We start from the raw sequence: 23537 nt of genomic DNA on the forward strand, positions 1-23537 counted from the left end.
AACAGCCGCATTAAAAGCTGGAGATCAGTCAACTGATTAAAGACAAGCAGATAGCAGTGCAGACTGGACCGGGCCGCTCACGTGCACGCTCCTGTAGACACATACCCACAGGCACGTGCACGCTCCTATAGACACATACCCACAGGCACGTGCACGCTCCTGTAGATGTGTGCACATACCCACAGGTACGTGCACGCTCCTATAGACGTGTGCACATACCCACAGGCACGTGCACGCTCCTGTAGACGTGTGCACATACCCACAGGCACGTGCACGCTCCTGCAGGCTCATGCACACACACACACACACAGGCACGTGCACGCTCCTCCTGCAGGCGTGTGCACGTGCTTACACACACACACAGGCACGTGCACGCTCCTCCTGCAGGCGTGTACACGTGCTTACACACACACAGGCATGTGCACGCTCCTGTAGACGTGTGCACATACCCACAGGCACGTGCACACTCCTGTAGACGTGTGCACATACCCACAGGCACGTGCACGCTCCTGCAGGCTCATGCACACACACACACACACACGCACACACACAGGCACGTGCACGCTCCTCCTGCAGGCGTGTGCACGTGCTTACACACACACACAGGCACGTGCACGCTCCTCCTGCAGGCGTGTACACGTGCTTACACACACACAGGCATGTGCACGCTCCTGCAGGCTCATGCACACACACACACACGCACACACACACACAGGCACATGCACGCTCCTCCTGCAGGCGTGTACACGTGCTTACACACACACAGGCATGTGCACGCTCCTGCAGGCTCATGCACACACACACACACACAGGTTTACACCTGCTGCGGTGCATGTGAGGCCCAGGACAGTGACACGTTGCGTGAGAACATTTATTATTGAAAGAAGGTTGGTGCCAGCGAGCCTCTGGTCAGTGTGAGTGGTCCTGAACAGGCCTGTTGACCCCTCACAGGACGTCTGTGTGACACGCTGCAGTGACACAAAGACAGCACAGACAGACACTGTGGTCTTGCCTCGAAAGCGTGTTTGGGATTTTAAAATTTTAGCCCCATCTGGGCCGGGCAGGTGGGCCAGTGTCTGTTACACGGTTTGCAGAATCTTTGCCAAAAAGGGATCTGTACAGTAGACTGCTGAAAATATGTTTATGAGCAGGCCACTATGGCGACAGTATGGTGCCGCCCTGGACCCAGCACCCAGGGAATTCTACTGATTTTATTTATTTATTTGCTGTCTGCTGGATTTTAAATGCATTCAAATGAAAATGCAAATGAAATGAAGGGGGAGCAGCAGAAGTGAAATTATTCAGGAAATTAAATTTTCACCTTTGATATTTTACATACAATATGTTTAGTTTAATATGCACCTACTGCTGCAATAAGTCCTATGGAAGGCAACACATCTTTTATTAGACTGAATTTGAGCAAACACAGCGCGTTTTAAATGTATTAAGCCTATGGCTTTTGAGAGGAAATAGCTGGGTTCTGATGCTGATAAGACGTTTAACATTAGTGCTGTTATTAGATATCAAACAGTTATTATGACTCTTTTCTCCAATGTGCTTCTTCTTTGTGTGTTCCATCACCTTCTGACAGAAACCGTATAAAGAGGTAATTTCACAGACCGCGATGCACAATTTAACATCTGCTTTTACACGTAAAGCGTCCGTGAGCTCGTCCCATTCTCGGCCGCTCACAAAATGAAAGTGCAGTTGCCAAGGCCAAGTAGAAGCAGCTGGTATTTAGTATCTGTGCATTGTCCCGGACTTATATTTAGGTTGCCTTTCAGTTTGAGTTGTGATAAATAGCCTTCAGGCTGATAGCGGCGCTGTGAATGGAGTCGTGTGTTTAGTGTCAGTGTGGAGAAGGACTTGCTGACTTGGGCCTTTCCATTCTCTAAACCCAATCTGAGTGACGGACAGAGGCGGGGCGCAGAGGCTGGGTTAGCCGCGGGAAAGACAAGATTAGGCTACTGTTAAAAATGCTGCTTATTGTGCCAGCGACCTTGCCAAAAGAGGGTTGGTGAATTTTGATTTCAGTTCTTTCTCGCGTTTCTTAGTGCAGCAAACGTGGAACATATCAAATCGTGCACCACAGGGAAACAAAACACGTTAAACAATATGCTGTAAGTTATTACTATTATTACATGGAACATTTGGAAATAGACAAACCAAGCAAAGCATAAGAAAGGCCTGCTGTCTGTTATTTATGTGTACCATGACATTATTCCACATTGCGTGTGTTTTATACATTTGTATCATTTAGTTTTATTGATTGTTTTATTGCCATTTTATCCAGATATGTTGCTCTGTTTGTTTTAAGTGTTTTTATGTGTTTTGTGCTCATGAAAAAGCGCAATAGTGTGGTTTAAAATGTCCAAAATACAACACAATGATCCACACGTGTCGTAGATTAGAGCTTTATAGTAGACAAGGGCACGATTGATCCTCTTTAAATTGATTATATTTTTTGGTTGTATACAATAATAGTAGCTAAATAATAGTAATAGCTAATAGTAGTCTAAAACGTGTAGATTTGTCCCATCATATTTGACGAAAAACTAAAAAGTACGTTTGGTTTAAGTGTCCAAGAACCAACATTCAGACTATTTATTCCTAATGAGATAAACTTCTTATTTCTTCTCATTATATGTCGTTTTACCATTAAACATTGCATTAAATAAGACATTAGTTTGAAGTTGCACACCACATTCACCGCACTTCCTGTTATAGGCAACATTTTGAGTACTTGTCACCACTGAAATATTGGATATTTAGTTTTAAATTGTCAATCCCCATGTGCTCTTTTCCATCATCCTGAAACCCCAAAAACGGTCTGCTCAGAACGCCGCACACTTCCGAGTCCCGTCCCTTCGGCAGTTGTGTGTGCATTATCATTTCTATCCTTTCAACTTCGGTTAAATCTGATGTGACAGTTCTCTGGCACTTGGCATGACGCTGAACCGTTTTGACACCAATCAAACCAATCATTACCACTGCGGACTGCATTTTCTTTTCATTAACCGCGCATATTTTGAAAGTTAAACGTACAGCGTCTAGTCGAATGAATAAAGAACACTTAAACCACCTTGAACCTGACAGAAGAATAAAAAAAACGCTTACGAGACCATCGCGCGCGCAACAATACTCCTCCGACGGCCTCACCTCCGATCGTACCTCCGCCTACACGTTCCCAGCTTGTCATCTTTCGCTACACATTCCGACAATTATGTTGATAACAGTCGCGCTAAACTCCTCGTCATCATTTTTGCTGTTTCTTTTTCTCAAAAATTCCCCGCAGCACGGAGGGGGCGGGGTCAAACCGTTATCACCCTATCACGTCTCTTGACAACTACCTGTCAAGATCAGGTCGCGCCGACGAGATGCGAGGAGATCCCGGCACGCTGACGCAGCCGTTTCCGAAGCTACACTCTGTCTTTTTTCTTTTTTTTCTCCCCCTGTCTGATTTTCACATTGTTAATTTTCACGGCGATTCTGGAAAAAAAAGGGGAAAAAAACGGGTGATCAAAAGCTGAAATGGGAGGAGTGTATCGGTTGAGTACGCGAGACCGAAATGTTTGGGGATTTTTGAAAAGCTTCTGAACCGTCAGCGTTCCTGTCAGGGCGAAATAGCGCAAACTCTTTTGATAGGCGTTTGCATATTTGAACGTTGCCGGGGACAACGCGGGAAGAGGCCATGCGTCGGCAATTTTTTTCCGAAGGCGACGCTCACGACAACCTTCCGTCTTTGTTTATTTTTCCAGATGCCGGGGACGACTTGGGGAAGGCGGCAGGGAACGCGCAGCCCAACGCCGTCGTTCCTGCCAACAACGCCCTTAACTCGGCGGTGGCGGTGCCCCAGCATCGCGAGCGGGGACTGGCATCGTCCTCCAAGGATTGTCCCTACTGCGGCAAGTCCTTCCGCACCTCGCATCATCTCAAAGTCCATCTACGGATACACACGGGTCAGTATGAACACGCAACACGTACTCACTACAAAATGATACGAGACAATGCTGTCGACCAATGAATGAGTACGATTGACCGGGAATATTGGGAAACTACTTCTCCAGTGCTTGTAAGAGGAACTGTCTGGACGTAATATCTGATTTGGGATATGAGGTTGATTTAATTGTAAGAGCAGAACATTCAATACATAATGATTGTTTTTGTAACTCCCAAAATCAAAACAGCAGTTGCCTCGAGGGGCGACAGATTAAACCATGTCCAAGCGTCCTGTGTCCTTAGACAAATGTCCCAGCATCCCCTGTCCTTAGACAAATGTCCCAGCATCCCGTGTCCTTAGACACAAATGTCCCAGCATCCTGTGTCCTTAGACAAATGTCCCAGCATACTGTGTCCTTAGACAAATGTCTCCGCATCCCCTGTCCTTAGACACAAATGTCCCAGCATACTGTGTCCTTAGACAAATGTCTCCGCATCCCCTGTCCTTAGACACAAATGTCCCAGCATACTGTGTCCTTAGACACAAATGTCCCAGCATACTGTGTCCTTAGACAAATGTCCCAGCATACTGTGTCCTTAGACAAATGTCCCAGCATCCCGTGTCCTTAGACAAATGTCCCAGCATACCGTGTCCTTAGACAAAATTCCCAGCATATTGTGTCCTTAGACATACGTCCCAGCATACGGTGTCCTTAGACAAATGTCCCAGCATACCGTGTCCTTAGACAATGTCCCAGCATACCGTGTCCTTAGACAATGTTCCAGCGTCCCGTGTCCTTAGAGAAATGTCCCAGCATCCCGTGTCCTTAGACAAATTTCCCAGCATCTCGTGTCCTTAGACAATGTCCCAAGCTCCCCTGTTCTTTGAAAAATGTCCCAGCGTCCCGTGTCCTCAGACCCTCGATCTCAGCCAGGAAAAAACTCCAAAACCTCCTTGGGAAAAAAGTATAAACCTGGAGGAGTTCCACAGTGAAGCAGAGACTCCCTCAGACGGACAGGTGGACGCCCTGAGCATCCGTGCAAGATTATAAAAAAATGTCCGTCAATGTACCGTACACATAGTGGAAATAGCAACTAAAACCTTGCTCAAGAAGGAGTGACGGAGTCTGAAAACCACTCTGAGAAGTATAATTGTATAAAAACGTTACTCACATAGAAGTAAACCTCACTGAGAACTACTCACCTCCGCCTGTGATCCACTGATGAAACATTTATTGTACTTCATGCAAAATTTACTTTGGCGCTTGTAGTGACATCCCTTCTGGGGCTGACTGATACATGGCTATATGAGCGCCGGCCTAATCGCATATTGAAGTGCGCGCGCCTCCTGATATGATGGATCTCGCGCGGATTAATTGATTGCATATTAGCTTTGTACCTGATGAATTCGGCATTTGTTTTAGCGACGAAGCTCATTTGCATACATCTACGACTGAGAGCGACAGCGATGGATACCGAGATAGAATTGTACAGCGGCGCACGCAGAGAGTTTTACAGATCGTAGAATGTGTCGGATCTGCACACGTACACTGTTATGGAAAGAGACGTTTTGGTTGTCACGTGGAAAACTAAATTGTGGGCAACTTGTGTGTGGAAGTAAGTAAATTGTGCTCAAAACTAAACTAACTCTCTCTTCTTTAGTTCTGTTAAACTTCAATTTAAAGTATCTAAGGATCTAGCCAGCTACCGTATTTTCCGCACTATAAGGCGCACTGTCAATGAGTGGTCTATTTTCGATCATTTTTCATTTACTGTATTTTCCGGACAATAAGTCGCACTGGAGTATAAGTCGCACCAGCCAAAAAATGCATAATAGAGAAGAAAAAAACATATATAAGTCGCACTGGAGTATGAAATGTGGTTGCAAGTGTGAATTAACAAATAATATCACATGTAAGTCGTTCTGGAGTATAAGTATATAAGTATAAATGTAAGTATAAGTCGCATCCCGGACAAAAAAGTGAGAAAAGGTGCAACTTATAGTCCGAAAATAGGCGCACCAGACTATGTGTACTACTAGTGTACCACACAGTAAGCACAACCAGAATTAATCCATATATAAATCGCACTGGATTATAAGGCGTACATTTAATATTATGTCGTTTTTGGAGAAAATTAAAGCCTTTTAAGTGCGCCTCATAGTGCGGGAAATACGGTATCCCCATCTTTCAAAATCGTCCGATATCAACACCCCCCGCGCACCTTTACATTTAGAACGTTTTCTTCCCGACATGCCTCGAAACGGCGACCGATAAAACCATGGGAAAGTGCCGGCGATCCCTCTGAACACACACTGAGCGGCGCGAATCCGGCTCCTTCCGATCTCCCCCTGAACGTGGCGCACAGATGGTCACAGTTTCCCGTTCACAGTATCGCAGTGTCCTGGAAATAAGCATAAGAAGTCAGTGATCCGAGTCCATCGGCACACTCACTCTCCTTCTCACCTACATCTCCAAATCCGCTTTGATCCCGACACTCCCTCCCCCCCTCGCCGCCCGCCCCCTCCCATCCCCGCTCTTTAATTGCACATAAAAATGAATAAATAAACCAATTCGCAAGTAGCGCTCCCTAACAGTCTCCCTCATCAAGGCTTAAGGCCATTGTTACGTCCGCCTCCTTTTCTTTTTTTTTCCCAGAGTCATCATTTCATTGAGCTCTAATTAACACAACAAGGGTTCAGTGTCCTCCAATGACATCACTCAGAGGGCAATTTCACACTCACTAACTCTCAATAACTTTTGAGCCAAAACAAAAGCCCGCCTGTCCGCCGTTTAGGGGGGGATATGCGTGCGACGATGAACCCCGTGGATTTTTTGATTCTCGCCAAAGAAAGGAAAGGAAAGAAATGGCTCCGAACGCACCTATTTGTCGTCCCTTGTTTGTTGCTCGGAGGTTGAGGCGGCGGTCGAGAGTAATGATGTGGACAGTGGACGGCGGCCAAAGTGCCGACACTCTGCGAGCTACGAACGCCCCACTGACTATCCAGGTTAAAGTCGCGATTAAGACCGCGCAGAGGACGACGAACACGCAAGGACAATGGCTGCGAGCGGAGGGCCCCGGGAGCAGAGGGCCCCGGACCGGACAGTGCGCAGGGAAAGGTGATGCCCCGAGTTTAGGAGCGGGTCTCAGAGCGGGGGTCCCATGTGGAGGCGATGTATGCTGAGTTATGGAGACTGTCAGCGGGGCGGAGAAGCGTGAGCGCACTCGGGGGACACCGGAAGGGACCGCCAACAATGCCTGGTGTAAAAATCGGTGAACTGATAATGAACATTTCAAATTCCCTTTTTAAATTGATGAAAAGTTAAGTATTTTGCAAGAAAAAGACGTGACACATACATTTGTTGGTCAGACAACAGCATGTGCCTCGTGAGCTGAAAATATATCCAATTCATTTTTTAATAATTCTATCATAAACCTCAACGTTTTGTGGTTGGGGGTCTCTATGGATATGTTGTTGCTTTAACTGGAATGTTCCACAGTACGGCTTATTAGTATTGTATGTATTCAACTAGATAAGATAAGATAAGCCTTTATTTGTCCACACAATGGGGACATTTCGGTGTTGCAACGCAAGTAAATACAGAAGAAAAGAACAGATAAGTAATAGGAAGTTTTAAAAAACATTCTCAATAGAAAAACTCTTAAAAACAAAACTCCTATGGACAGAAACTCTCATATTCTTAATAAAAATGAAAAATAAAAAGATAAAATCAAATAAAGATATGTCTATTGCAAAAAATACCTTGAAATACATGCATTATTCCTACAAGTGCGGTCGCTTCTCCACAGATCTGAACTGTAAACTGGCCTAAAAGCGTTCCTTGCTTGTCTCTTTGTAGATAATGCCATACTGTGGAACATTCCAGCCAACATTCCAGGCCTCTCCACAGATCTGACCTGTAAACCGGCCTAAAAGCGTTCCTTGTTGTTGTTGTTGTTTTATGGCGGTTGGCATCCAAGTGTTGCATTACCGCCAGAATTTATTCCTCAGACTTTGTCGTATTCCTCAGCCTTGCTTGTCTCTTTGTAGATAATGCCATGCTGTGGAACATTCCAGGCCTCTCCACAGATCTGACCTGTAAACTGGCCTAAAAGTGTTCCTTGCTTGTCTCTGTGTAGATAATGCCATGCTGTGGAACATTCCATGCAAAATAATAATACTATATCCATGAAGACAAGCAAGAGTTAAAACAACGTAAACTCCTCCAAAATGTATTAAAAAAAAATACATCTACAAATTCTCAAACAGCGACTGAAATAATCCAAATTGTTGTTGATGTGAAAACGACTTGTGCCAACCCAAACAGCCTTTACCCAGTGATATTCTCACACTAATATAAATGCAATCTGCTGATGACAAGATGAAAACTCCATTTCCATTTGCTGCTTAATGATTAATGACAGTTTATTTATATGTATTTGATCAGATGATGAATTCCCCCACAATCCCGTGCATGGTAATCACATGCTTAGAAGATGCTGTTACCAAATGTTTGCCGACAGGAAGCTAGTAAACACTAACTGAAATTAAGCCATCTTTATGGAAACTCAAACACATAAAACGGGCTTTATGCACCAATTTTAATATCACACTTTTGGTTGCCTTTGAGACACCCGTTTATTAGCATCCAAAGGCAAAGTTTTCTCACTGCAAAATAGTGTTGTTACGACGCTAAACATTTAAACGTTGACAGATTTTTACATCATAATGAGCTAGTCCTGTGTATATGAAATAGAATAGATGTATTTTAATGCTATAAGCGCCTCCACATACAGTATTCATATTATCATCATATTGTATACAGTATAATAAGATCAGATAAGCCTTTATTTGTACACAGAATGGGGAAATTTCAGTGTTGCAACGCAGATAACTTATAGAAAGTTCTAAAAAACACACTTTTAATAGAAAAACTCTTACAAACAAAACTCCTATAGACAGAACCTCCCATATTTTTAATAAGGAATAGAGGGGAAAAAAGGAAACACTCTTATTTACAGCTGTTTTATTGCACATGAATATGACATTATTGCGTATGACAGTATTGCGCATGAATATGACATTATTGCTTATGAGTATGACTGTATTGCACATGAATATGACATTATTGCGTATACGTATTGCACATGAATATGACATTATTGCGTACGACTATGACAGTATTGCACATGAATATGACATTATTGCGTATACGTATTGCACATGAATATGACATTATTGGGTATGAGTATAACAGTATTGCACATGAAAATGACATTATTGCGTACGACTATTACATTATTGCACATGAATATGACATTATTGCGTATGAGTATGACAGTATTGCACATGAAAATGACATTATTGCGTACGACTATTACATTATTGCACATGAATATGACATTATTGCGTATGAGTATGACAGTATTGCACATGAATATGACATTATTGCGTATACGTATTGCACATGACTATGACATTATTGGGTATGAGTATAACAGTATTGCACATGAATATGACATTATTGCGTACGACTATGACATTATTGCACATGAATATGACATTATTGCGTATACGTATTGCACATGAATATGACATTATTGCGTATGAGTATGACAGTATTGCACATGAATATGACATTATTGCGTACGAGTATGACATTATTGCACATGAATATGACATTATTTCGTATGAGTATTGCACATGAATATGACAATATTGCGTATGAGTATAACAGTATTGCACATATGACATTATGCGTATGAGTATTGCACATGAATGCTTATACGTTCTTATTTTTTTACATATGGTCGTAGTATTTCTGAAAAAATACACATCTTGTTTTGATAACAGTTTTACATTTGATCTATTTTTGTATCAAACAAACTAAATTCATGTTTTACCTCCAAATACAACCTATTCGCTGTCAGAAACGCTCGCTAAATTCCTTCAAACTGTTCTTGAAAAGCTCTCTCCTGACCTTTTTGTCACTTCTCACGAGTAATCCTTGAGTGCGGACATGCTGCAGCTCCAATTCAAAATGGAAATCCCTCACAGCTGAGAAAAATCAATGCTAGATTTGCTCTTTATTCTGCCCTATTCAGTGTAACTCTCCTCCTCTGTGCACTTAAAAGGCAGAATGGGGACCACCCGCGCTACCGGCCCCTCTGCTCCGCTGTAATAATAGGCACTCACTGTACCTCACATCTGAATTACACAGAAAGACGTGTAGAGCCGGTGTGTCCTGGAATAATGAGGATCTCTGCATTAAACAGAACATCCAGGTCAGAGCGGGGCCAGAGAATCGGAGCTGAACGGGCCCTTTTGTGACAAGTACAAGACCATTTGTACCATTTGTTGAGAGAGTATTATTATTATTTTATTATTTTTTTACTTTATCAGGCTGAAGATTGTGTTTAGTGTTAAAAAAAAAAGTTAAGACATGAATTAGAATAAAGGGTCCACTCCTGTTTTTGGCTACGTTCATGCAACAGCTGTTTAAAAAGGAAATTGAGTAATACTTAAGCTATGTTATTTGTGACATTATAGTAGATAAACTTTTGTGGTTTAGAGCCACTCTGAGTTCCACGGAAGAGCATCTAACTAAAAAACACTCAGCATGCAAATTCTCACACAAATACATGAGCAACAGCTGCAGGAGAAATGATGAATCGATGATTTATGGACTTAAAAACCGAAGATTTCAGAGCTGTACCTACGATGAACCATGTGTTTTCTGAGTCTCAGAGGGAAGAGGACCTTGTAAACAGGATTCAATTCATCAAATAAGCACAAATTAAGCTAAATACAACTCCAGATATGTTTATGATCTGCAGAACAACGTTATAACAGTATAACATGGTCATTTTTATCTGTAGCAATTCACCAAGAAGCTTGAGGGCCAACAAGAATTAGTCTGAGGGACAAATTTGGCTTCCGGGCCATACTTTAGACACCCTTGACACGAGCCATAATCTACAGTAAAACGGCGGGAAAATGGCCCTTACAGCAGTGAACAATTATACAACAAAACACATCTATACAATCTATTCTAGCTCTTGAGGTAGATGTTCAGGTGTAGCTTTGTCGCAGGAGGATTATTAGCAACAAAAGCACCCAAAACACGAGGAGAACGTGCAACTTCAACACCGTGAGACAAGCGCAACACGTTATTTACAGTAAAAGACTTGGAATTGCCCCGGCGTACGTGGCCGCGGTGCGTTCGATGGTTAGCGAGCGCTCTAAGTTATGTGCGCATCGAGTGGTGCGGCGCAGATCCCCGTGAGAACTGTATTTTATTGAGGAAGCCCGGGCCCCTGTTTGCAGCCCTGACATTAATCCATTTGGCAAAACACACACGGACAATCTGATTTCATCCACAATATATGTTTCACGTGCTCTCCGCGGAACCGCGCCGCATTTCACGTCTAAATCCCGCTGTAAGGCCCGGCGCTATACTTAACAGCCTTAAATTAAATCAGCTCAACTCGGAGATTCGATTTAGACGTGGGGCATTGGGGCTTATGTCTATCAAAGCTACCCAACGCCAGGGCGCGTATTTTTTGCGCTCGGCAGTTACAGTTACATCAGCATCGCTCAAAAGTCCCAGTTTGCTTTGTTTCTGCATTATTTTAATTACATTTGTTCATCTATGTAACGTTTCTGGTGGTGGGTTTTCCATTGGCATTGTCAGAAAAGAGAAAGACTTACAGTGGGAAACAGCTGGGGGTCACCTCTCCGCAGATTTGACCGGTCACTAATCGCGTCGCTTCCGTGTCGCCGTAGAGACGAGATGCGTTTAATTGCAGAGAAAGCCGCACGAAATCCACGGAAGGTTATGGAGTCCAGGAAAGACCTTTGAGACTCTTGAAAATGTTACGGACAATACATTTGAATGCTCATAATGTATATTCTTTATCTCGTGCGGTCAGGTGACGCTACGACTAATCGGAAGTGTGATTGTACGCGCAACTTTCCATCCTGCCGTACTTCTCCAAATATTTATGCCTCGCTGGTAACACAAAATGTCAAATAAATCCACGATAATGTCAACCAAATGGACAATTCCCCATCACTGTCTCCGCATGTTCGAGAAGCATCTGGTGTTCGAATGAAGAACGAGACTAAACGTGATGAAGTAGTGAGCAAATCCGCGATACTTGAGCCCGACGCGTATTCGAGAGCGTTTGACAAAAATGACGTATTGTGCAGCGCGTATCTATCCGTCAACCGGTTAAGCTAAAATAACCCTTTTACTAATCACGGTCAGGATCTTGGTCTAGATGAAGGATTAGCTGGAAAACAACTGACTTTGGAAAGGAAATACAAGTACAGCAAGATCATACTCACAACGTTTGCCGCTAATTCTACGACGTCGCTTAAAGAACTCGTGTACTCAACTTAATTCCGTTGATTCTTTCGATTCTTCCTACACTTTTCATCTCAGGTTTAACTTTGAAAACCCATCTCATTGACACAGAAAAGCACATTGGCACGAGCGACGGTAAACACAAACAATAGCACATAAGGGTTAACCGACATCTCTGCGAGTCGGGAGTAAGCTGCTTTCTTTGGACTGAAGCGCACCCTGGATGGCAGCCTATCTAAGCACAGCTTTAGTGGCCCTCCTCGCACGGGGGGGAAAAAACAGCTTGATGCATCTCCAACATGTGGCCTTTAAATCATCCTATAACCTAATCATGGCAAGCTCCTCTGTGACATCCTGATTACATCCGCGCGATGACTTTTACAGCGGCTAAAGATCCCGCGTGCGCGCCTTGGCGACAATGCAACGGGCGAAACTAGCATCTGACAGCCAGGCTAGCCCCCACCGCCCACACACACCCACCCTTTCACGCTAATGCAACGTGATCGGCACAATGGAGTTGCTTACCGAGCCGGGTCGGGCTAGCTGGCACCGCGCGTTTGCTCTAGCTTTAAGATGAATGTACGGCTAGCGGCGGCGGCTTGAAAGCAATGAAGTGTATTTAAATTCCTCCAAAAGTTTAAGAGCTAACGTTAGCGTATTAATTTCCCCCTTGAAGAGCGAGTGGGAAAATATCCATTAGCAAAATTAAGCACAGTTTTGGAGGTAGCTAACATTGTGCATGGCGCTACAGTGTGGGCTAATGAACACACTGCAGAGGGTGATATTTCATTATACAAATTAATGCTCACATTTTAATGGGAAAGTCACATAATGAATCTAGGCTTCAGTGACAGCAATTAGGGGCCCAGATTGTCCCCTTCTGGACAAGGCACTATTTAGCAGTAAGCAGCTGTGTGTAAAAAATAAAAAGGTCCGCGCTCTTGACAATAGGCGCAAATAACTTCGGGCGGGCGGCATAAGCAATAAGGCTCCATGTTCACCTTTAAACGGCTGGAGTCGGAGACAAAGAGGAGAGGGGAGGGATGGCCCGTGTCACTTAACCTTACCCTAACCTTGTAATCAGGATGAATCAAGCCAGACCTGTGATCCTCCCCAACATCCGTCTAGTGCATCCTTAGCGCCCTCGCCCAGGCACTGCCCGTGATGTATTAGACTTTAAAGAAACACTTCATAAAGAGGAGGAGGGAGGAGGGAGGAGGAGGCAGAACAGCACAAGTACAAGTGCAGCTTTCAACCAGAGACATTTTTAACATCGTAGTCTGTGTTATGCAGTTATTTTACTCATTGTATGTCAAGTTACTCGTTGTTTTTAAAGCCCCACACGCATATCAAAGTTTGTGAAGTTGCTCTGATTGTTCTGATCTCGGTGTTCATTGCCACGACGACAGCTGGATACAAACTGCTTCCCTTTTTCAGTCGTCTGAACAGAAATGCATAGAAATGATACAGTCTGGAGGTATTATCCAGACGTATATTATTCAAATGTATACATGTCTACTGCAGCAAATACTACCTTTTTTCATAGTTTTGGCCGGGGTACGACTTATACTTATATTTATACTAATATACTTATACTCCGGAGCGACTTATATGTGATAATATTGTTATTTTCAAACTTGCAACCGCATTTCATATTCCAGTGCGACTTATATATGCTTTTTTCTTCTCTATTATGCATTTTTTGGCTGGTGCCACTTATACTCCGGAAAATACGGTAATTATGGGGCTTGGTAAACTTGGTAACTTATTATGCTACGTTGGCTGATAAATAAGTAATAGAAAAATTGAAAAAAATCTGAACATGCTTTAATTTAATGTTGGAGTTAGCAATTAATATAACATTGTTGATGGAAATTCTTTTACTAATTTCCCCCAAATAATCTTCTAGTGGTGAAAATGGACACTGCATCACCCCAGCATGTAGATTTGTAGTTGTAATCTAGTTATTATAGATTTAAATGGTATTCTTCTTAGGTTATCAAAGTCTGCAAACCCAGAAAGAACCTGGAGTTACACCAACTTTTAATTAGCATCACTTTCAACACGGGCGAATCGTCGTTAAGGCGGTTATTCCTCCTTATTCCTCCTGCATTAAAACATTTCCGCGTGTTAATTTCCACTCGGTTTCACACAAAGCCACCGCGAGTCCGCATTGTACAACCGAAGGAGCTCCGCGGTACAAACCTTTCATATCGTAGGCTTTCCAATTTGCATTAACTTAGCGTAACATGGTGTCAAATGAATTGTTATATCCTTTCAATTCCATACATCCTCGGATCCTATTGAACCACGCAATCGTCCCTTTAATGTTCCTCTCCACGTCTTTTCTCTCCTGACACTGACGACCTTATCACCACTGACCCTTTCCTTAAGCTCCTTATAGTCTATACTTTATCCGCAAATTCCATTAGCTCGGTTGATATAGATATTCTTTAAAACAGATGTAACGCAGCCTCTTTGCCTTATCCAACCTCTGCAAAATCCCCCTGTTACTATTATATATCTTTTTTCTTTCTTTCTGGGCGAGAGGAAATTCATCTTGGAGTATGTCATATCTATTAAGCTATTTTAATTGCCCCTCTGCACAGGTTAGGGGAATTTATCTGCACTTGTTTCTATGGCTGCAGTTCGTACAAAGCCGGTTCTTGTAACGTCGGTGAAAACAGCCCGTGGACGGAGGCGACGCCGAGCAGCAATCCAGAGAAAAATGATTTATTTGCGCCGAAGTGTCACTCCCATGTTTATGGCCGCTAGTTTTTCACGTCGACGCCATACCGAAGCCGCGGTGATGCATTTTCTCCTATCCTTCACCTTCGGAGGACACAAGAGGTGTAAGCCGTAGTACACGTAGTGCACGCCTGGATTTTATTCTTCTAAATATAGTTCTAAATGCTTTTTTGTGTCGTTATTTGTGGCTTTTTTGGCAAACTTTTCAAAGTCAAATTGATTTCAGAACAAGATGCATCTGATTCAAAGAAAAAACAAACAACATAAAAACCAATAGCAGTATACAATTTGCATAAAATGAAAATAATAATAATAATAATAATTTCCTCATACAAAAGTCACACATTTTGAAAAAAAAATGGTTTTAGAGGCTATAATAGTTCTTATGCTCTTGCAGCCCAACTTTTTTGATATATTTCAATGTTGCTATGATGTAAAAGTATACGTAAGATATGTAAGATATATATTGTTTATTCCCAGTATGTTGAGTATGATGGAAGGAAAGAAGGAAAAAGAACAGGACGCGAACCTTTATTTCCTCTCACAAAGTCAATGTTTTCTCCACTTTAGAGAATATGTTTTCCCTGTAAATTGCAGTCTTAAACCTGCTAATTAAATGCATATTTCTCTTTCATGCTATTTCCATCTCACCTACCCCATTCCTCACCTAAGCCAGAACAACAAACCCTAGCCCCAAGTAACGAACAGGACAGCAACAAGAGAAAGTTTACCCTTCTATTTTTAACTCCCAAATAGCAATTTCCTGGTTTCGTGGCGGCAGCGATCTGTCTTGTGGCTGGGAGGTTGTGCTGTTTGCGCTGATATCAATTAAAAGTGGATTAACGGGTACATAATGACCTTTAGCAGTAAATTGTGTGTAATGTTGCAAGGCAGGATACAGTATATTCCCCAGATGTCACACCAGGCCCCTGACGTATGATGGAGCAGATGTCTTAGCCAGTCCAAATGGCCCTCCAAGACACGCACATACACTTACACACACACACACACACACACCTCATGCACGTACACACACCCACTCACGTGCACGCCCACCCTCGCGCGCACCAACATGTGTTCACACTCGGGGCCCGAATGGCGCGCAGATTCGCATACGCGCACGTGAGCGGCGCAGGGGAGCGAGGAGGGCGCGCTCGTCGTCTGGCCCGCCGCTCCCGCTCCCCGAAAATATATTTAAACGCTTAAATTTTAATGGAAAACTGCAATCCACTGATCACCCTCCCAGGGCTTTCCCATTTATTTTTGCGTAAACATCAAAGGCGGTGTCAGGCCCACAATCCTCTCTGCTTTTCATTCTCATTTCAAATATGTAGATGATGCATTCATCTTTATTTCCCCCTCTAACATTAACAATCTTGTATAAGGGGAAAGAAGAAAAAAAAAAACAGAGGAGGGGGAAAAATCAGATCAGTCTAATTTCTGTCTAATTTGGCTCCTAGAATATCATTTTGTCCAGTTAGAGGAATTGAGAATGATCATTTGCATCAGGGACGTTTCCTTATTAAATCAGTGCACAGCCTCTGTTCAGCAGCACACAGGAGAAGCACTTATTGGGTTAAAAGCTCATCTCGTGCGGTTTATTTTAAATATACTCTATGCTTCTTAGCCACTAGTGTAAGAGAAACGAGATCAAATCACTGTCTTTCTATCTATAGTGCGGGTGATCAGTCTGCGCCGCCAGCCTGCTATAACCTTTTTCCTCCCTTTTCTTTCCCACTCTTTTGTATGGCCTCCTATTCTTCTCTCTGCCGTATCAATATTGTATTGAGTTAGTGTTTGTGGCCCTTTATTTGAGAACTCCGCAGTAGGTCCGCAGATCGCAGAGTCTTTTTCTGGAATGGTGCCCTCTAAATAATGATAAATTACTTGAGCAGTATGCCATTTGCTAATTATATCCATGATTTACTACACAGCCCGACTTAAATCATTCAAACCAGCCTTGCGTAACAATGCCTTTTTTCTCCTATAAAATGGTTTCCATGTGTATAATCTAAACACTTTATGCTCATATACTTTATATATAGCAATGTGCATTCCCACACATAAACAGTGCGCATAACAAACAGGCTTTATTCTTCTCTTTCCACTAATCTCTTCTTTTCACACAGCCACTATTAACAATCAAACAGAAATTCCAGGCAGGGAACTTTTTATATGTGTATATATTAAAGGAAAAAAGGCTTAGAATTTTCCCTTCTCTGTTCATTGTTTAATGAATCCAAATCTGGCTCAGACTCCAAGCCTATTATAATTGCTAGCAGGATGTGTTCTATTTCAACATAAGTATCATTCCAATGGAAGATCCACTTCTGGCAGAATCGTGCTGGTGTTATACTATTATCAAGTACATTCATGAATATGGATTTGCATCATAAATAAATATATGTAAATGTTACACAATAGATTCACCCCTATTTTACCATGAAATAAATCACTTTGATCTGCGGGCGCGCGAGTGATTCATATTGTTCTTTATGGTGAGGCTCCTCCACTGAGAGCATGTGTTTCGCATATGTCTCAGCACTTTTCTGTTAAACTCACAGACTTGCTTTTTGCATGGGAGTGTGTTATCCATATTTCCTTCGTGGTGCGTTGCTGTGTGGCCGTAGTTGGGATAATCTTACGGCTGATTTATGTTCCTCAAGACAAACTGCAAATAGGCAACGTCCGAGAAACTGCACCCTCATCGCCCAGGCACCGACAAGGCCAGAGCAGCAGTGTGTTTAGCCTGTAGCCCACACGCACAACCAGGCTGCACACACACACACACGCACACACACACACACACACACACACACACGTACACACACACACACACACACACACACACGTACACACACACACGCACACGCACAAGGCCTCGTTCTAGCCTTCAGCGGAGCAAACCCAGATCAGATCGAGACAGTTTTGTTGTCAGATGAAAATATTATCTCTTGTAGTGGACTGAAAGCGCCATATGGTGAAATGTTTTTATGGTGTTGATGTGAGTGATGGCTCACTTGGCGGGCGGGATGTAGCTGGATCGACCCATATTCAGATGCCTATCCCACGCTGCTCCCCCCACAGTCGTCGTACCAGCACACACACAAACATATGAAATAGAGCGCAGCTGATAAGCGAGACAGGGGACTGTTAGTTAAATGTTGCACATTATTACTTTCACTTGTAGTTTATTTCATCATGTTGCATACGTCAAAAAGTATTTAAGCTCTTCAAAAAGTAAAATAAACAAGTTGGAAATGAAAGTTTTGTACAATTGACACAAAAGGCAACTGAACAAAAATGTCTGACCATAATTGGTACTATTTGTTTTGTACATGAACTGGAATAACAACAGGAACACCGAGTATCTGACTAACGGAGCTAAATGAGGACAAATAAAGTTTGTGATTTCTGACCTTCTTTAACCAGGGTCATGTTGAATGCTAGAGATTAAATTGAAATGCAATTTAGACTTTTAGTACTAGTTAATGAAATACAATTTTTTGTTGCAGGCTCTTCTCATTTGACCTCATTTTCTTGTTCTGGGAGGTTACATGACCCTAGGGTCCACATTCCCTGCTCCAATAAATAGCTTTTGATATCCAGTCAATCTAATAATCAGGTTAATGATTCACTCTTTTCCCTTTCTGTTTCTCTTTTTTGGCCTCTCAGGAGAGAAACCCTACCGGTGCCCTCATTGTGACTATGCCGGCACCCAGTCTGCCAGTCTCAAGTACCACCTGGAGCGCCACCACCGCGAGCGCCAGAACGGGTCCACTAGCTCAGGCCAGACCACTGGGCACAACGCTTCCAATGACCACAAAGACGACCACGGAAAAAACAGTGGAGGCATCTTCGCTCGTCCAGATGTCCTGAGAAATGTCTTCAAAGGCATGCCCCAAAACATCGACTTCAGGGGAGGACCACTGCTACCACACCAATGGGGCTCCGGCAGCTTGATGTCACCACACGACCGCGACCGCATCGACCGCCATTTTGACCCCTCCTCCGCTGAAAATATGAAGCCTGCCGATGGACCGTCGCCTCTGATCTCATCTGAAAACCCAGCAAGCTTCTCTGACCTGAGTCGGGCCTACCAAAGCATGATCGGGAATGGAGTCCATTTCCAGGGTTCCCTCCAGGCCTTTATGGACAACTTCGTCCTCAGCTCCATGAAGAAAGACCACAAGGACAGCTCCATCCAGCTTCCAGCCCAACGCTACCATGATAACGGTGAGCCCAAAGCCAAGAGGGCCTCCATTGAGCAAGATAGAGAAGAGAAAGCTGATGGCAAGCCCAACTCACAGCCTGGCAAGCCTGGCTCCCAGTATGAACCCTTGGACCTGTCTGTGTCAGTCCGGCCGGAGTCTGCCTCTGGTTCCATTCCTGGTGCCACCCTCACTATCCATGACAATGTGGCCTGGCATGGTTGCCTCTTCTGCTCCTTCTCCACTCCCTCTCTGGAGCTCATGGCCTTGCATCTTCAAGCCAACCACCTGGGGAAGGGCCACCTACAGAGATCTGAATCAGGCAGAGAGGCTTCGCCCACTATGACTGGCAAGAACATGTTTGACAAAGACGATGATGGAGAGAAAGGCCCCGGAGGTTGGAACAACCACATGGACCAGCCATACAACCCATTCCAGAGTGATTTCTACAGGCGTTTTGGTGGCTTGTATGATGGATCCCCAAAGGCTAACCAGGGCCTTCAGGGATTTGGTCCTTCAGCTGAGGAAAGCGACCTTCCCAACCCAGGCTTTCCAACTGGCGAAGAAGAGATGGGTGACAGGGGCTCTTCTGGAGTAGCCGAAGATGCTAGGTCCGATGAGGAGGGAGCAAAAACCCCCAAGAGACGGCTGCCGAACCAGTCCGATGATGAACTGGAAGATGGCCGGGGCATGACTGAAGAGGACGGTGACAGGAATGAGAATGGTCAAAATGAGGAGGACGAAGAAAGAAGTCCCAGGTCGGATCATCTCCAGAACCATAACAAACACGATGACCCAAGAAGTGGCGGCACTTTGGGGGGCATGAACCCACTCTCTCTGAACCAAGGCCTCCCGTTGGACAAGCAGTGGCAGTCGGGCCTGGGTCTCATGTCGGCGGGCGGTGGGCCTCCTTCTGGACACCTCGAGCAGCAGATGAACATGCTGTCGGTCCTTCGAGCCTACAGCAACGAAAACATCCCAACATTCAACGGTCTGGGAGGCAGCACGGGAGGGGTGTCCGCGGGGGGAATGAAGAGGCCAGATGCATCCGGTAAGCATGTGTTTAAACTCTACTGGCACCGTAATAGCTCCACAACAGACACGCAGATATATTCACACGGCACAAATGCAATTTTCCAACCGCACAAAAACAAACGCATATACATTTTTCACTAAGCCACCCACTGCGGCGCCACAGACTCTCACTAAAGGTTCCCGAGATTGGCTCTGAAGTGATTTGGTCTTATTTCAAGCAAGTTTAGAAACTATCTGTCTGGCGACTAGCAACAGATTAATCTTTATTACACGTTTATATTACTGGGAGTGCAGCGCCTCCCCCTCCCGCGCAGTGCAAGGGGGAATAACCTCGGGTGAGCGGGAGCAGGACCTCGGCTCCTCTTGCCATCTCCTCCACATGTCTCTTAACTATCTTAGCTCTCATAAAGCCCGCTCCCAAAAGCCCATTACTTTATAAGACTCGTCGATCTATGACCCTGTGAAAAATGAACTGTCAGCTTTCATGATGCCGCTAAGGTTACAGCCGCTCCTTGAGACTTGGGGAAATAAGTCCTATTTTTTTTTCTGTTTTCAATGTTTTACAATGGTCTTTTTACAGTTTAGGGGCTGCGCTTGGCAAAGTGTCTCTATAGCAGGAAAGTAAAAAGATACAGAGTCCAAGTTGAGTTCGAAATACTGCGAAAAGAGAAACTGCAGGAGAAAAGATAAGGCTATTAAACTCATAAATGTGTAGCTGACGGCGAGACAAAGTCCTTCCAATGACAGAAGCCTTTAGTTGTAAATTACATTGTATGCTATAATGGTAATAACACTGCAGATTTTAAATATTAATATTACAGGCACTTTTTAAAGCCTAATCAAAATATACGACAACTTTGGCAGAGCAAGTCTACAAGTCAAACATAAAGGCTGTATATGAAGGAAAAATATATTCCCCCAGTCTATATCACAGTTGTTTACATATATGCGTTCAATTATGCACAATGGAAGACACATTGAGTTTTAATTATAGTGACTCGTTTTGATAATGAAGCCTCTCGGCTACATGAGTTGGTCTGACCTTTCCCTTTGACAAAACATTACCGTTGTCATGGCATTAATCTCCATGCATATCTTAAACATTTTATCCGTATGGCAACAATATCTAAAGATAAAGGGTTTTTTTTGTGTGTTTTTTTTCTTTCCTGAATGAATAGGAGAGATGGCTTTGTGCTCGCATGTCCCACTCATTGTCTATATGAGCTGGTGAAAAGCAAAGCAATGTGACGTGGGCAGTTCCCTCGCAACTCGGAATGCTGACCTTTTTAGATAAGGCATTCTCCGCGGAACAAAAGCCTTTCTTACATGTTGTTATTTTGTCCCGGTGGGAGGCAGGCTCCATTGTAATTAGAAAAACGCAACAAGTTATTATGTTCCCTACACCCTGGCACTGGATATTCATCGTGCCAATCTGAGGGATGCCACCGCAGATAGCCACTGTAAACGGCGGCGTGGAGGGATAAAAGCGCACCAGGGCACAAAGTGAAGTATATGAGCGCGACTTGTGCCTCATCTGACGGGCTTATGCTACGCGCTGCTATATGCTACGCGCTGTTATTGTACGTAGCTATTTTTACTGTACCTGGTGTGTGCTTGAACTATATGGAAGGAGGATATAATATAACACAGACGTAAAGTTAGATCAGATAAGATAAGATAAGCCTTTATTTGTCCACACAATGGGACGCAAGTAGATACAGAAGAAAAGAACAGATAACTTGTAGGAAGTTTAAAAAAGCACTCTTAATAGAAAAACTCTTATAATAAAACTCTTAAAGACAAATCCTCTCACAATCCTCTTCTTAATAAGGAATAGAGGGAAAAAATAAAAAGATAAAATAAAAATAAGCCAACATAAGACAAAATAATACTAATAATAGTGGTAAAGTAAACACTCTTATCAGTTATATGCACATGAATATGACATTATTGCCTATGGGTATGACAGTAATTGCACAGGAAATTAAAAACACAAGTTAAGCATTTTACAAACTAATCATCCTTTCATTGTTTTAAGTAGATTCGTGTTTGAAATGCAGTAATAATGTTGGCCACGCCCTAATTGTAAACAGAACAAACATTTTTAATAAATTGTCCTCTTCGATGGTCCAGAATTGTGTTATTGCGTAAAATATTAGTTATTCTTTGTCAGTCACATCATGTATTTCTATATGGATGAAATGAAAGCGACGTAGCCATAGTAAATTTGCACATTAGTATTTCACATAGACGAAAAAAGGAAATAGCACTAGTCACATTACGCTCGAGTGTAAATAGTCGCCACATTTCAACTACTTTTGTGATTCTGCTCGACTCCTTGAAATCCCGCCGTTTCCAAAAAGCACGTTACGAATCTCGGTCGGGGGAAAATAACCCTACTCGTTTCGCTTTATCAAACGCACTATTACCGGCTCCTCTTTACGTGTCCACTTCTGAACCCCTCGTGTTGGGGGTCAGCCGCCATGTGAAGAGCCAACAAACACACATCCCGGCGTCAGTCGGCGGGGGCCGCGCAGACATCCATAAAACTCAATTCAGACCTGGCAAAATGTGATTATCTGGAGTGGGTTTGCATTAGGTTTGTATGCAAATATGGCATAAATCATTAATATCGAAATTCTCCGGTGAATGTGCGCGGGCTGTGGGAGGGCACGCGCCGCATGTCTGTCGCTGCCGCCTCTTCATTAGTATGCCCAGAGGAGGCCCGGGCGGGGACGGTGCGCGGGAATGTACCTGCACTATGACTCGTAACAGATATTCACATATACATTAACATATCTATTTGATGTGAAGTTGACCTGCCAAGGGGTCAACAGATGGAATCGAGCGTGTGCGCCATAATCAGGCATATTTACACTGTAACTGTTACAAATGTGCATTAACATGTACTGTTCCTGTCAAATGAAACTAAAGAGATCATTCAATTAGCCACATGAGAAATGTAAAGACAATATAGGAAATTGAAGAACTAAAAACGCATTCTAAAAGTCTTAAAATAATGGTAATAAAAGTCCTGGAACAGATTCATTCATTCATTTTATTTATTTATACAGGAAAAAAACAATGAGAAAACTTATTTTTCATGGGTAAAAATGATGAGTTCTCTTAATTTTTTTAAACAATTTAAAGTAAAAATATGCTAGAATCTAAATTTCTGTTTTAGCATTATCAATGTTACGGATGACCAGAAAAAATAAGTCATTTTAGTTATTGC

The 23537-nt window shown here is 43.3% G+C and overlaps 1 protein-coding gene across 1 annotated transcript in view; it reads left to right on the plus strand.

The window, feature by feature from the left end:
* znf536 (zinc finger protein 536) overlaps positions 1-23537 on the plus strand; it is a 219708-nt gene that overhangs the window by 134952 nt on the left and 61219 nt on the right. The window contains exons 4-5 of the mRNA XM_072464924.1: positions 3759-3959; positions 18732-20318. Coding sequence (XP_072321025.1) covers positions 3759-3959; positions 18732-20318 — 1788 coding nt within the window. The remainder of the gene's footprint in view (positions 1-3758; positions 3960-18731; positions 20319-23537) is intronic.

The sequence above is a fragment of the Eucyclogobius newberryi genome, unplaced genomic scaffold (genome assembly GCF_026437365.1).
Source record: "Eucyclogobius newberryi isolate DKJ021-1_F unplaced genomic scaffold, fEucNew1.0.hap1 SCAF_5, whole genome shotgun sequence".
Lineage (NCBI taxonomy): Eukaryota > Metazoa > Chordata > Actinopteri > Gobiiformes > Gobiidae > Eucyclogobius > Eucyclogobius newberryi.